Source organism: Plutella xylostella, chromosome 19 (genome assembly GCF_932276165.1).
Source record: "Plutella xylostella chromosome 19, ilPluXylo3.1, whole genome shotgun sequence".
Classification (NCBI taxonomy): Eukaryota; Metazoa; Arthropoda; class Insecta; order Lepidoptera; family Plutellidae; genus Plutella; species Plutella xylostella.
Window position 1 is genome coordinate 614,517 of NC_063999.1, and position 14,931 is coordinate 629,447.

The 14,931-nt window shown below is 39.3% G+C and overlaps 4 protein-coding genes across 6 annotated transcripts in view; 2 read left to right on the forward strand and 2 right to left on the reverse strand.

Annotated features, from left to right (window-relative positions):
* Positions 1 to 210: 210 nt before the first annotated feature.
* Positions 211 to 7,342, forward strand: LOC105384031 (protein KRI1 homolog). Its single transcript, XM_048627923.1, has 11 exons — positions 211 to 390; positions 507 to 722; positions 1,236 to 1,378; positions 1,614 to 1,762; positions 2,135 to 2,285; positions 3,842 to 4,051; positions 4,415 to 4,550; positions 4,966 to 5,048; positions 5,373 to 5,663; positions 6,036 to 6,205; positions 6,431 to 7,342. Exons 1-11 carry the CDS (start codon positions 273 to 275, stop codon positions 7,293 to 7,295), a joined length of 2,532 nt encoding a protein of 843 aa, XP_048483880.1. The 5' UTR covers positions 211 to 272; the 3' UTR covers positions 7,296 to 7,342.
* A 537-nt stretch (positions 7,343 to 7,879) lies between these two features.
* On the forward strand, positions 7,880 to 9,693 carry LOC105384032 (40S ribosomal protein S9). The gene is given in 4 exon segments (NM_001309100.2): positions 7,880 to 7,906; positions 8,359 to 8,590; positions 8,810 to 8,996; positions 9,492 to 9,693. Coding segments are annotated over 3 exon segments (585 nt in total). The 5' UTR covers positions 7,880 to 7,906; positions 8,359 to 8,367; the 3' UTR covers positions 9,667 to 9,693.
* Positions 9,694 to 9,856: 163 nt separating this feature from the next.
* LOC105384033 (pyroglutamyl-peptidase 1) lies at positions 9,857 to 11,616 on the reverse strand. The gene is made up of 3 exons (XM_011554185.3): positions 11,286 to 11,616; positions 10,961 to 11,196; positions 9,857 to 10,744 (listed from the first exon to the last, which is right to left on the reverse strand). The coding sequence occupies exons 1-3, from the start codon at positions 11,508 to 11,510 to the stop codon at positions 10,489 to 10,491; spliced, it is 717 nt and encodes a 238-aa protein (XP_011552487.3). The 5' UTR covers positions 11,511 to 11,616; the 3' UTR covers positions 9,857 to 10,488.
* Positions 11,617 to 11,989: 373 nt separating this feature from the next.
* Positions 11,990 to 14,931, reverse strand: part of LOC105384034 — a 37,065-nt gene continuing 34,123 nt past the window's right edge. For 2 of the 3 annotated variants that reach the window (XM_048627916.1, XM_048627914.1), the window contains exons 23-26: positions 14,265 to 14,342; positions 13,968 to 14,036; positions 13,454 to 13,701; positions 11,990 to 12,430 (exon numbers count right to left, since the gene is read on the reverse strand). In XM_048627916.1, coding sequence (XP_048483873.1) covers positions 12,110 to 12,430; positions 13,454 to 13,701; positions 13,968 to 14,036; positions 14,265 to 14,342 — 716 coding nt within the window. In that variant the 3' untranslated portion in view covers positions 11,990 to 12,109. Of the gene's footprint in view, positions 12,431 to 12,731; positions 12,813 to 13,453; positions 13,702 to 13,967; positions 14,037 to 14,264; positions 14,343 to 14,931 lie in introns of all 3 variants that reach the window. The other variant, XM_048627915.1, reaches the window with a different exon arrangement.

Below are 14,931 nucleotides of genomic sequence, written 5' to 3' on the forward strand. Positions count from 1 at the left end.
CTTTTTCGGTGACGATTATCGTAAAATAATGTGAAAGTAAATTTATAGAACCAAAATTACTTTTTATTGATTTATTTATCATATTTTATTTTTTTCATGTAAAAATAAGATGCGAAATGGTAAAAAAAGAAACAAAAAGTAATCAAAACTATGACCACTTTGAGATAAGAAATATATGAATTTGCGGATAACCAAACGCAAACGCAGTTGTCAAATAATTTAACACATGTGCGATGTGTTTATCTTCAATTTATTCCTGAAAATAAATTAAAATGCCGCAAAATAAACTATTTGATGAGGATTCTGAAGATGAAAATGTTACTTTTGATGCTAAAGGAGAGTACGCTAAACGATACGACGCCTGGCGACAGAAGGAGGAGTTGCACAAATGTGAGTTCGATATTTCCACTTTATTTACCCAAATCTCTTATTTCATACACCATACACCGTAACCTATTATTCTATCCTTTTCTACAATTAAATTCCATACTTTACCCAACTTTCAGTGGAACAAAAGTATGGTGACAAGGCTTTAAACTCAGACGGGGAGGTTTCATCCGACAGTGAGGATGAGGAGCCCCAGGAGATGTCTCCGGAGATGGAGGAGCAGTTCCTGAAGACCCTGGCGCTACTGAAGACCAAGGACCCCAGGATCTACGACCCACAGTTCAAGTTCTTTGAGGAGGCAGAGGAGAATAGGAAGCTGGAGGAAGCAAAGGCTGGTAGGTTAGGTTCTGTTTTTGAACCAGGCTGCTAGCATTTCTAGTCTTGTTAGAGTGTTTATTAATTGCCTAGATAAAGAAACACCTCAACAATGATGCTGTTTACATACATATGTGTGAGTGGGAGTAGGAAGGAGTATTGACAGTCATACAAATAGGGTGAAATAGGAAGAACCACCTCTTTCATGAATTTTCTAATTTATTTTGCATTACATTTAAAATTTATTTGCATAACATCAGTGACTATTGAATCTGGTATGTGAGGGCAAAGGACTGTATTTACTATTCAAACAAAAAACTGTAAAATATACCTACATACATTCTTCTATTAATATCTTAGTAATGGTATTTTTATATTTACAATAGTCCAATAAGTTATTGTTGAAAGAAAGTTATATGTTAATTGTAACTTAGTACCTACTTATACTAAACTATCTATATATTTTTCAAATAAAAAAGATAATAATATAAAAATTATATTATATTCAATGATGTTATAAAATATATTTCCAGAAAATAAGTCAAAACCTAAGAAAGAGGTGAACAGTCTGGCAGCTGCATTTGCTGACAGTGATGATGATGATGATGAGAACAATGATGGAGGAATCTTCAAAGTCGAGAAGAAGGCACCACCGACACAGAGAGAGGGTAAAAAGGTGAGTTACTTCATTGAACAGAAATGCAAACTAAAAAAGTAGTTTAAGAGTCTATTGAATACAAAAAAAAACAATCAAATCTTACCTTCCATACAACACACCAAACAACTGATTATAGTAACTTAAGACTGGCTCCATGTTCAGAATGCTCCCAAAAAAAACATACCTTCAAAACCAGGGGTCATATTTTTCTATCTGACTCTTTAATTTCATTAAATATCTCTTGCTTCCTCAGGAAGATAAGATCCGAGCATACCTGAAGGGAGAAGCAGAGGTGGTGGACTCGAAGGTAGAAGCAGAGCTAGCACCGCTGCGGGCACTGTGGGCGGACCCTGCACTCAATGAAGGGGAAAAGTTCTTGAGAGACTACATATTGAATAAAAGGTAAGGGGGTTTGTTTATTTATATTTGTAAACTGTACAGTAACACAGCCCAAACATGACATAAGTAATAAATTAAAAACATATAAAATATAATAAAAATAAAAATAATTCAAAATATAGCTATTTACTAACATACTGAGCTAAAAGTAAGATATTCTAAAATCGCGGTAACATAAACATAACACACACACACACTGTGATAACCTTACTTGGAATAAATAATTTTATTATTATTATTCTAAAAGCGAATATAAACTTACAACAGCCTTTGAACGCAGCTTCCATATTGTAACTGAGTGCACACTAGATACACAAAAATATTGCCCCTCACAAGCCAAGCCATGTGGGCACTTAACCCCTCAACCGCCAACAGATACGAGGGAGATAACTCCTCGGCTGTCGGCGAGGCGGCGGGCAAGCTGCGCGATGATGCAGATCTGGAGGCCGACGAGGAGATCGTGGAGGAGCAGGGACGCTTCGAGAGGGCCTACAACTTCCGGTTCGAGGAGCCTGATCAGGACTATGTGAGTATATTCATACACATTTGTATTTTTTATAAGACACTGCAAATAAACACAGGTGAATTTCTCAGTAAGAAGGCATCTAAAACAGCTGTCCAAATAAAAGGACAATTCCATCAAGACGAAAATGAACAGCATATAATATTTTTTTCGCGTTGTTTTATTTACTAGTGATATATCAGGGTGTCCACTTTCTGGAAAGTCAGGGATAGTCAGGGAAAAGTCAGGGAAGCTCAAGGTGGTCATGGAAAGTCAGTGAAATTGATGGGCCACCTGGAAAGTCAGGGAAAGATGACTAGTAATGCATTTTTTTATAGTTATTTCCTTTAATAGTTATTATTTTTCTTTTTCTATTTTAAACGTAAAATACATAAGTCATAAAATAAAATCTCGTTAGCCAGATTCCAGACTCAGTTTATAGTTTGTGAAATAGTAAAATGATGTCCCCTTAATTCAGTTTCTTTCAAAAGATTGTGACTCGGCTTGCCATTCTGAACAACTTTTGTTTTAAGAGTTTTAGGAGTTTGTGATGAAAAAGAGGAAAGAAGTCCCCATATAACGTGTTGGTGCAAAGGCGCTGTATCGGCGCTCATTTCATCGATAAATTCTCATACTTTGCGCCGGCAGCGGCAGCGGGAGCGCATGCAGACGTGCCTCCATGTTGCACCTAATGTTTTTTTTAAAGCTTCGCGCCCATTCGAGAACATTTGATTTCGGTTGTTTTAATTAAATAAATTAAGGACTGAATTAATAAAGCTAAACACGCTTTATTTGAGTTATTTCAGTTTTGATGGCCCTAAGATTATTATACTAGGCACTATTACAAGTTTCATATACAAAATTTAAAAGTTTATTTTATCAACCTCGCATTTTCTGAAAAAAAAATAAGGAGGCTTACTTTTAAAGCACTCTGTACTAATCCTACCATCAATAAGTGTTCTTTAAAAAGTTCTAACTACCTAACGTATTTTGCAATAATAACAAACAGTGGATCCCGCTTGGGTTTCCAAAATTAAATATCTTTTTTCCAAAGCAAAATCACATTTTGTAAATAGTAAAACCTGAACTGAAAGTTTGTATGGAATTGCTCGTTTTTTTTAAATTTTATATTTTTTTAAATGATCTCTCTGAGTCACTCTCGTCTCTTTCGGCATGATATACACTTTTTACAGCCCCCTGTATAAATATTTTACGCAGTCGAAGTTTTTTTAATAATTGTGAAGCAAATGAACGGTAAACTTTCAAATCAAGCTTTTGTTTATTTTGATCTCCGGTCATGGAAAATTTCTGAAATGGTCAGGGAAAGTCAGGGAAAAGTCAGGGAATTTTTCGGAGCCTTCTGAGTGGACACCCTGTATTAATACATATTATAATGAAAGTATATTGGCTACTGTCTCGTGATATTCGCTGATAAAATTCCACCCTTAGATAATTATAATCCATATCCAAAAACTGAAGTGAGGCCGTTATTCAGAGTTACTCAAATTTAATTCGATTTTCGATTCCATTTCTACACATTTTACATCCACACCTCTTAATACAAACTTACCATTCCCCAGCTGAAACGCTACCCCCGTACCATGAACTACATCCGTCCGAAAGACGACAAGCGATCCAAGAAGCGAGTTGAAGTGAAGACGAGGAAGGAAGAGGAAAAGGCGAGGAAGATGGAGGAAATTGCGAGAATGAAGGCGCTGAAACTGAAGGAGATACAGGAAAAGATCGCGAGAATTAAGGAGGTCACTGGGAACGATGAACTGGCTTTTAAGGTAAGAAATAAAGCTGTGTTTAGTGTTGTAGGTGTGTTTCAAAGCCACCGTCAATCCATATTAATAGATTGTTGTTTATGTTATAAAATGAGTATACATACAATTATATCTCTATTTCCATTGTTTTAAAAATTTCAGTTTCACATTTCACGTTTTGTTTACCATGCAGCTTCTAAATGGTATGCCTCTAATATAGAACTAAAGATGTGCCCCAATGTAGTACCGTATTTAACGCGGGCCGTTAGCTCGGCATAGCGTCTCAAATCGTCTCATGCGGCGCTTTACTCTTAACAGAAACTAACCTATACTTGCTTAAGATAACTATTGATCTACTATACCAATTTTCCCCTCCATTTTCCCCAGGACTCGGACATCGAGGGCGACTTCGACCCCGAGGCGCACGACCGCCGCATGCGCGCGCTGTTCGACGAGCAGTACTACGGACACGCGGACGAGGAGAAGCCCACGTTCCCTGATCTGGACGAGGAGCTCGAGATAGGTGAGGCGAAATTGGATAATGAATGTTTGCGGTGTGTGGTTATATCCAACCCAAAAATAAAAATAAAAATAAACAACATTTATTGAGTTTTACAACACACAAACACTATTATGCTTATGACATTAACCTTCCAATCTTGGAGGAGGCCCATGTCCCGCAGTGGATAATTTATAGGTTGTGTGCTGGAAGATTCACTCTTCAAACCACCTTCAAACACACAACCTTAGGCTAAAACTTACACTTTACGGAGTGTTCATTGTAAAGTATGTATAATTTTGGAGCGAATAGTCATTACACTGCATTGTTTTTTAAACCTTGACTATTTCACAACAGTGCGGATATTCAATGAATCGTCGAAGTTACCGCTTTTGTAACTATTATGCTTCATGGGTTTCATGAGAATGTGATTTGCCAGAGAACTGGGACGAGTACGAGCCGGAGCACGAGGCTGTGACGCAAGCCGAGGAGGCGCCGCACTGCGAGGATGAGGACTTCAATGTGAGTTGTATTCTTATTACATAGGCAGGTAGGATATAGTTGGTAGAAGAAGTCCACAGACTAGAGTTTTGGCGCTTCAACAGACCTATGTCGAAGACTTCATAAAAAATAATGATTACTTATAACTATCTACCGCTGGGTGTATTCCTCTCTCAACGAAGTGTTGTAGACTTTCTGTATCTTAAATCTTCCTGCCCATTAGAAAAAAAAACTGTTTTCATTCACAATTAAGCTACAGTATCGCAATCTACAACATTCCTCTTTTACCCATTCAATAATCACCCTTCATCCTCAGTCCTAACCCTAAACCCTCTAACCCCACAGATGGACGCAGACTACGACCCCAAAAAGAACCGAACCACCCTCCTCGAAGAAATACAAGAGACCCTCGGCAAGAAGCGACGCAACCGCAAGAAGAAGACCAAGCTCGCCGCGCTGCTCGAGGCAGCCACTGACAAGCCCAAGTTCGTGCCGTCAGCCGCTGACAAGACCTATGCGGAGTACATGGAGGAGTATTATAAGATGGACTGTGAGGATGTCATAGCAGGGGAGTTGCCCACCAGGTTCAAGTACAGGGAGGTGGTGCCGAATGACTTCGGGCTTAGTATTGAGGAGGTGAGTATAGTTTGATATGTTTATTATTATTAGGGATATAGCACAGTCGCTACTGCTGCTGGTTTAGTGCCTGTGAATAAGGAACCAATTTGAAAATAGAGGATCGACATCGTAGGCCTCCCTACTGCCATTTATGTAATGGCCGCCATTTTCAAATTTTAAATTTTTAATTACCTACTCCAGATTGATCATTCTATTTCTTTTATTAGCTAGCTGTTCTGTGCGTACATTTCTCGTACTTGTAGTTTACAAGTATCCAATATCAATATCTCACAACCTCACCACGGTGACAAACGCTAGTCCAGCTGCAGTCATATTAGACACCATGAAAGAAGACGAAAAACACTTTCTATCCTCTCTCCCGTCTTCCAGATCCTGTTAGCAGACGACAAGGAGCTGAACCGCTGGGCGTCGCTGAAGAAGACCGTCAAGTACCGCCCCGAGAACGTGGAGAAGAGCGAGGTGAAGACGTACAGCCAGCGCGCCGCTGACCCCAAGCTGAAGAGGACGTTGCTGCCTAGCTTGTTCAAGGATCTGCCTGAGTAAGTAGCATTTAGAGTATAGAAGTCAATAAAATAAAATAAGATCACAAAGTCTCAATATTATTCACTAACACCTTGAATCTTGGTTGGCATTGTGTACTGTGTAGTTGTGTAACCTGATTCAACAATTTTGTATTCTTCAATGGCAAGCGTGTGAATAATATAATAAAACGATTCTAGATATTCCCTTGTGTGAATTTAATTATACAATCAATTTGTCAACAGAGAACCAGAAGTGGTAGTGCCAGTTGTAATCAACAAAAAGAAAAACAAAGCCAACGTCAATACTGATGATCAAACAAATGCCGAAGAGAATGTTGCAAATGGTGATGACACTATGGAAGAAAGTAAAGAACTCAATGAGAGTATAAAATCCGACGTAGTTGGTAAGAAAAAGAAAAAGAAGAAGAACAAAAAGAATGCAAATAACAGTAATGCAACTAATACTAGTCAAGTTAATGAAGTGCCTGTACATACTAGCAATGGTAAAAATGAATCATTACCAACAGAGTCACTAAACAATGATAGTAAACTGAACGAAAGTGCCGAAGGAAAGAAGAAACGTAGAAAGAAAAAGAAGAAGCCTAACCAAACCAATTTAGTTGAAAAGTCTCTAAATAGTGGCTCAAGTCAAAATGAAAATAAACGACCTCCTAAACCACAGTTTGAGAAAGATAAAGCTAAGCAAAATCAAAATGTTAAAACTCCGAGCAAGCCAAGTGAAAACAACAAAAACAAACTAAATGGTAATGTTAAACCTGCAAATGCACTAACTACCAACAAAGTCAGCCAGCCTCCTAACCAAGGCAAAGCTAACAGTTTGAAAAGAAAATTAGACTCCAATCAGTCTGAAAACGAAACAAAACCAGCAAAACAGAAAAAGACAAATAAACAAAACCAAGTGGCCCAACAAAATGGTGGAGCTAACAAGAATAACAAACATAAAATGAAAAATAAGGCGATCAACAAAAACAAAGGAAAATCTGACAAACAGGACAATCCTTTGAGTAAACTGTCAGATGAGAGGTTAAAGGCGTACGGATTGAATCCGAAGAAATACCGCAGTTTCTTGAAGTACAAGAAATTTTAGAGAATTATATTATTAATATATGTAAATATTACAATGTATGAAATTATATATGGAGTTTTATGTGTATAAGCAGACCTAAGTAAGTATATTCATAAATTTTGGATTCGTTAGACGCACATGAATAAGATCGACTGTAGTGTGAGCTAGATTAAAGTTGTATTTTATTTCTGAATGGCCCTGAGATATGTAAGTGATCACAATAGAAAAATACACATCATCTAACGGATGTTGATAGTCGCTAAGCGGACTCGTTATATCCTACTGTGCTTGACTGGCTCAACTATGCGAACCATGGAACAACGCGGACTCGGATGTGCGAACTAACTTAATTTAGCTGGTAGTGTACGCTCGCTTAAGCATAAGATAAAATACTCTTTATTGCACACAAACAGCATATTTCTTTACCGAGAAGGAGAGGCGCAGTGCCTTACGAATTTATTCCCATTTCAAAATCGTAGAGTCAGAGTAGGCCATTTGCACTTTTAAAATATTTTAAATCTGGCAATACAAGAATTGCCACAGAATAATTTGGCTTTCCTGCTTCTTGTTTGACATTGACAGATCTCTTTTTGATTAGTTCTTTTCTACGGCGAGTCGTTTAGTGAAACGAGGTGAATATTTGTGATTTTAATAGATTTAGAAATAAAATATAAGTGAAATATATCTCCTATACGTTTATGAAGTTCAACAGTGACATATTTTTAGGTATTTCGTTTAAAGATTTTTGTGATGTGAATGGATTTACAAACATAACCTCAATTTGTGATTGTGTGGCTTACATCTATATCTAATCGTAGCCGAACCAAACGGCAGCCTTTATCCACTCCCAACAATGTAGACTCACCGTTCTGCAGTTGTTTAAATGAAGGCTAGAGAACCGCCACAAGCATTGATTCCCAAGCGTATGTATCTTGGATGTAACTCTGGTTGTTCCCACTAACACCAACATCCAGGTGTTTACGGTTGCAACGGTTTGTGGCAACAAACCCCCCCCTTTAACACCCATCAACTGTAAAATAGGCTCTTCATTACCCATTCTTTATGTATTAAATCGCTATTCCAGCTCGCCATCATGGTTAACAACCGTGTGCCGTCGGTCTTCTCCAAGACCTATGTGACCCCGCGCCGTCCCTTCGAGAAGGCGCGTCTCGACCAGGAGTTGAAGATCATCGGAGAGTATGGTCTGAGGAACAAGCGTGAAGTGTGGCGCGTCAAGTACACGCTGGCCCGCATCCGTAAGGCTGCTCGTGAGCTGCTCACCCTGGAAGAGAAGGACCCCAAGAGATTGTTCGAAGGTGAGAAAATACCCTTATAGGTTCAATCATGTTGTAAATAATACCACATGTGCTAAGCATGTGGTATTATTTTGTTTACTATGATGAAACATTAGCACCTCTTGTCAGAGAATACAGCATGTTGATAACTTTTAACTATCCTGATTTACCAATTCAAAATTAAACATGCCTGCCGTTCACTTAAACTGTTATATTAATTTTTTATATGTAAATTTCCAGGAAATGCGCTCCTCCGTCGTCTGGTCAGGATTGGAGTGTTGGACGAGAAGCAGATGAAGCTCGATTACGTGCTCGGTCTGAAGATTGAGGACTTCTTGGAGCGTCGTCTCCAGACCCAGGTGTTCAAGGCTGGTCTCGCCAAGTCCATCCACCACGCCCGCATCCTCATCAGACAAAGACACATCCGGTAAGACTTGTCACTTTCTATATGTCATAATCATTGTTCCTATTGAAGAATGTACTAATCTAACCATCAGCAATCTCATTGTACCTATATGTTGTTATAATGTTGCAACTTCAATGCAGGTGATTCCCGGAGTGGCGATGCTCCGAGCTGCTTGAATGTTGTTCTATAAAGACCACTTGATCTCCAACTCTGTTGGGTTCAATGTCTTGAAATGTTGTATGCTCTTTTGAGCTGATATGCAGGTAATGTATTGCCTTATTCCTCCTTTCATTGCTCCAGCAGATGATAAATATCTCCCTACTGAGATTTCAAAAGAATGAAGCATTGTACCAACCAATGCATGCTAGTTACCACAACTATTTTTATGTGGTTGTGAACCAGATAATTGAATAACTTGCATATGTCATCATACCCATGAAGGATTAATTCTAGACTTGAACTTTCACAACATCCCAACACTCCCTACACCCTCTAACTTAACCCCTCTCCCCGCAGCGTCCGCAAGCAAGTGGTGAACATCCCGTCGTTCATCGTGCGCCTGGACTCCGGCAAGCACATCGACTTCTCGCTGAAGTCTCCGTTCGGCGGCGGCCGCGCGGGCCGCGTCAAGAGGAAGAACCTGCGCAAGGGACAGGGCGGCGGCGCTGCTGCGGACGACGACGAGGATTAGACTATAAATAAATGACCTGAACGTCTAGTTTTGTGTTTTCTTTTTCCTTTAGTCCTGAGAATCCTGAGGACTGAGTTAGATTTGGCTGTGAAGAATTGTGGGAACATATTTCATTATGAATCCTGTGCTGGTTATTTTTTATGAGTTAATGTAAATTAATAGGGAAATAGTGGATAAATAATACATAAGATCCTGTTTATGATAACAATTTTTATATTGAATAATTTACAATTAAAACACGTAACACATTGATATTAGTATATGACGACAGTTAGTAAAATTTCTGTAAGATATCTTACTTAATGAAAGGTACTTAGATAGAACATGCACATAATCATTAATATGTGGTATTAGAATATCACTAGGCACCATAGAATAACGAGTACTACTGTACTTGTTATTCTATGCTAGGTACCTACCACACTATACATTGGTATATAGTCTATAATAGTATGCAGGTATGTATACTACTATAAAATCTTACAATGGCGTTTTTGGAAATGTCTTGAAGTTAGGCTACTCAAAAGGTAAAAACTGGAAAATTTGCTATGTACGTGAATCAAGGCACTAATGTCTCGGCTAGTACAAGCAAAATAGATAAGTAAGCTATAATCATTTTCAAAGTTCCATCATTGCCAGGCAATTCTCGTTTCTTGACATCCCAGGAAGGACTAAACACTATATAAAGTACATAGAACCCTTGCTTTTTATGATTTCCATGTTTTAGTAAAGCTACGCCTCCTATCAGCTTATCCTTATCACATACTCTATTTGCTCAACATCATGTGGTAAAAATGCATTGAACTCTACAATATCTTAAAGTCAATCACTGGAGTTCTGCAATGATCTCTCCTTATCAACATTATTATCAGCACACACACAAGCGTCATCCAACTTGTCTGATAGGTCTTTGATATTGTCCTTTCCTCTGATTTGATCTAGACAAAGCTCTATGATCTTCTCCAGTGCCTTGGCTGTGACGTCAGAGGGGTATATGGCCATGTCTGGTACATGGACAAAGAGAGTCCTTGTATTGTCGTGTGTTAAGGAGGTGTAGTATATGTATTCACAAAGGTATCTGTAACAAACAATAGATAATAAAACAGATTTGTTATGAGACTGCAAATATTATAGATAACAAATAAGAATGTCATGCATATCATAAATGTCTGGTTGATGCTGCATACTACAAAAGTATGATAATGATTATGTTATGTACACACATAGACTATTGTTCCTTTAAATTGCTATATATTCTGGCTAGATGTATGACTTATATTTGGGTTTAGCTTACCTTCCAGCATCCAATGATGTGACAGCACTAGTGTTCATCACGTCTCCGTCATTGAACTCCTCGCAGATCCGTTCCACATCCAGCCTGGTGTGCATCCTGATGGCTCCCTCGGCGGGGCAGGTGTGGTTCTCCGGGAGCTGGTCACAGTAGTCTGTCCTCTTGTAGCCTTTACGATGAGCCTGCTTCTCGAGGGTTATGCATGTGGCCACACTCGATACTCCGACGTGGATCATGAGCTAGAAGGTTTAATTATCAGTTTTTTAAAGTTGTTCATTCAAGTTTGATTGATTAACAAGTTCAGAATAGCATATTTTATTTCCTTTACCTGTGGTTCATATGTCTCCCACAGCGCTGGCACGTACTCGTCCACATTGTCGTAAGTGACGGATATTTCCATGGGCACAAATTCCACGTTGTGTTTCCTCTCGATCTCATCCTTGTCCATCCGCCGGACCGCCTCCCAGCTCGCGTTCACCGGGTGGTTCGCGAACGGACCAAACCCCGTCACCAGAACTATCGGCCTGAACATGTAGTCCAAGTCGTTACTCATCTTGGCTGTGAGAATATGTATTGGAGTATTTAAGACTGCACTGTTCCAGTTGTTCAAATAAACTTTGTTTACTAAATCGCAGACAAGACAAGAAGCTGTATTTGAGCGAAATCTTTGACAGAAGTCAGCTGATTTTGTTGTATTTACGTTGGTAGCACTGCCGTTCTGTCAAGCGTTGCTCCTGAAGCTCAGAATAATGTTGTTCTAATACGTAGTATCTTTATTTAGTCTGTGTTCGTGTACAAGTCTTTTATACAAATCTATGGATATGATCAAATCCATAATGCAGCCGCCTGCTGGCGTCGTGGACGTACCGTGGTGGGTGTACTACTCACACCATATCACAACAACCTCGTACTGTCACTTTCAAATTCATGACATTCGTATTTCACATTCGTATAGTCAAGGTATAATCTAATTAGAAGGAGCGATGAATGTCGAATCTTGTATAAATAGGTTTAGATAAAATAAAACATAGCTTATAAAAAACTTAAAACTACTTTATTGTAAAAATAACAGACACCTTCTGTGCATTTTCTTAATATTTTCATACCTAATCTCTGCATGATCGCTAACTTTAGACATATCACTTTGAAACCCTACGACGCATGTATATCCTCTAGCGTCCTCTCGAGTGAATCTATCAGTTCCTTATTCTCGTGCCCAATAGCCGTGGACAGGGCTTCGTGTATTTTCTTGAGCATTTCTATTTTCTCTTCGTGTTGTCTCTTCTTCATTTCCATCATTCTTTGCGACACCTCCAGTCGTTTCTCGTTGATGTCGTTCTTTCGCTTCATCTCTCGTAGTAGCGCGACGGACACTTCGTCGCTGTGGTTGACGTCGTCGTCGGCCGCGACGTCGCCGTTCTCTTCTGTTTCGGCTTCTGGGGCTTCCTTTTTGATGTTTAGCTCCTCCATTTTCTGGGATATAGAAAATATTATAGTTATTGCTTTTAATAAACAAGCAGCTTTTCTATGAACAAAGTATGGATTGCTATGAGTCGATAACGATTTCTTGTAAAGGTACCTACTTACTTACTTACATGCGTGACTATCAAACGGAATGACCTCAATGTTTATTTATCGTTAGGTAATTGTTTTTCTAGTTTTCCTTTACTGTTAGTGCATATGAGCATGTTAAGGGCATCCTAAATCAGAAGTTTTAAAAAGAATCCGATAGTTTTCTTCCCACTTTAAATACTACCACCACAATCCCTTTAACCTCAAAAACCTTAGCCGGCAGATTCAAGTCATGTATACTCTTGGGGCCGCGAATCTTCATCCGCATATACGCGTCTTTCACCTCGGCGAGCCTCTCTTCACACCTCGCCTGGGTGACTTGCGTGGCGAGAGAGGATCGCGAGCACGGTGCGTATACTGCCGACACTTTACTCCCGAAATAACTTCACTGCTGGAAATAGGCCTCTCCCAAGGAGCAACACACTCTGTCCCTGGCTTTCCTCCACCAGCCACTACCAGTTACCTGTCTATTGCCTGGACTCAACGGTCTTACATACGCTTGACCGGTTAACTACCATTTCAGCCAGTAAAACTTAGTAATTACCTCAAAGACCTTAGCCGGCAGCTTCAAGTCATGTATGCTCTTGGGGCCGCGAATCTTCATCCGCATATACGCGTCCTTCACCTCCGCGAGCCTCTCTTCACACCTCGCCTGGGTGACTTGCGTGGCGAGCGGGAACTTGTTGCGTAGGATGGCGAGCACGGTACTGTCCACACTTTACTCTCGAAGCAAAAGCAGTTCATCATCAGCTTCTAATTTTACACTGCTGGACATATGCCTCTCTCAAGGGGCACCGCACTATGTCCCTGGCTTTCCTCAACCAGCCACTACCAGCTACCTATCTGTGTCTATGCCTAGACTCACCAGTCCTACATACGCGTAAGCGCTTAACTACCATTTCAGCCTCTAAAACTAGTAATTACCTCAAAAACCCTAGCCGGCAGCTTCAAGTCATGTATACTCTTGGGGCCGCGAATCTTCATCCGCATATACGCATCTTTGACCTCCGCTAGCCTCTCTTCACACCTCGCCTGGGTCACTTGGGTCGCTTGAGGGAACTTGTTGCGTAGGATGGCGAGGACCGTGCGCCAGCCCAGCGCGCCGCGCCGCCGGTGCTTGTCGTAGGACTCGAGCAGGGTTAGCGTGAAGTCTTCCGAGGTTGGTAGCGGTTCTGGATTAAGTGGGGTTGCAGTTATTACACTCGTACATACTTTAATACAAAGACAGTTTAGAATAAGTATTTTTGCATTTATTGCACCTGTACTAAAGGTAAGGTAAGGTGTTGCAAAAAGGGTATACTCAGTAGTTTCGGGCTTGGATATAACATGCTGCACATGCTGGTCTCGGCTTAGTATACACTTTTTGCAACACCCTGTATAATATAAAAGTAAGTCCCTTCGTCGCTATTCAAAGTAACTTTTAAAAGTAAGTATTAACCTGGTTTCTGTTTCTTCCCACAGCTGAGCGGCGTGTCTGCGTGGTTCAACGACGTGTTGTTAGTTTTACCTGAAAGTTTCAATAACATTTGTAGTTATGTATCCTGGAGGGTACATGACAATAGGCTTTTAGTATGTGTAAGTATTGCTATTTGGGCTATTACAGTTATAAAACCTCTCTCTCTTTCTCTCTCTATTGCATGTATATGTAAATAACTATTTGCATAACTTTTATAGGTTATATTCAGATTGTGAATTGAATAAACTTTTTATTGAATCTGTACGTACTACTACGAACCTGTTTTGTTTTTCTTAGTGGAGGTGGGTTCGTCTATACTGAGGTCTGGCAGGTGATCTGAATTAATGTCTGGTGCATCTGAAAAGTATCAATCACTTTATTTATTGCGCAGATTGATTAGACACATAGTTAGCTAGGCCATCCTTTCCCAAGTACAGTTCCCCAAAATTGATAATGCACATAGAAATCTTCGTCATTGTTCGGCAACGGTCGTATTCCCGAGCGTTAGAAAACTATTATGTATTTAGAGTGGTTAAGTGCATTTTCTTCATGAAATTTTAGTAGAATTATGTAATTGGTGCTAAAAGAGATAATTGATTTATTAGTAACGACATTTGATTCGATAATTCATAATATTCCATAATATTAAAATTTACTTCGAAAATGTTACAGTAGGTACTTTTCAAGTGTCTTACTGAAGCTGATGTAAAGATGGATGAAAGAAGGTTTGAATAACACAAGGTTTATATTATAAGGAGAAATGGATTTCAAACACAGGTTTATATAAAAAAAAAAAATCTCAGTTCAAAAGTATTTACAGCACTGATTATTTCACATTAATAAAAATGTTTATCTACATTCAAATCTCAGTTCAAAAGTATTTACAGCGCTGATCATTCACAATAATATTACAATTACAAACTTGGTCTTTTGGGTGTGGCTTTAT

What these genes read in the sequence shown, in the direction of transcription:
- LOC105384031 (XM_048627923.1), top strand. Translation starts at nt 273, where the DNA reads ATGCCGCAAAATAAACTATTTGATGAGGATTCTGAAGATGAAAATGTT. An exon ending in GAAGGAGGAGTTGCACAAAT is followed by an intron (nt 391 to 506) that starts GTGAGTTCGATA and finishes CCCAACTTTCAG; the next exon opens with TGGAACAAAAGTATGGTGAC. An exon ending in TCGGGCTTAGTATTGAGGAG is followed by an intron (nt 5,664 to 6,035) that starts GTGAGTATAGTT and finishes CCCGTCTTCCAG; the next exon opens with ATCCTGTTAGCAGACGACAA.
- LOC105384033 (XM_011554185.3), bottom strand. Translation starts at nt 11,510, where the DNA reads ATGAGTAACGACTTGGACTACATGTTCAGGCCGATAGTTCTGGTGACG. An exon ending in GGGAGACATATGAACCACAG is followed by an intron (nt 11,197 to 11,285) that starts GTAAAGGAAATA and finishes TAAACCTTCTAG; the next exon opens with CTCATGATCCACGTCGGAGT. An exon ending in ACATCATTGGATGCTGGAAG is followed by an intron (nt 10,745 to 10,960) that starts GTAAGCTAAACC and finishes TGTTTGTTACAG; the next exon opens with ATACCTTTGTGAATACATAT.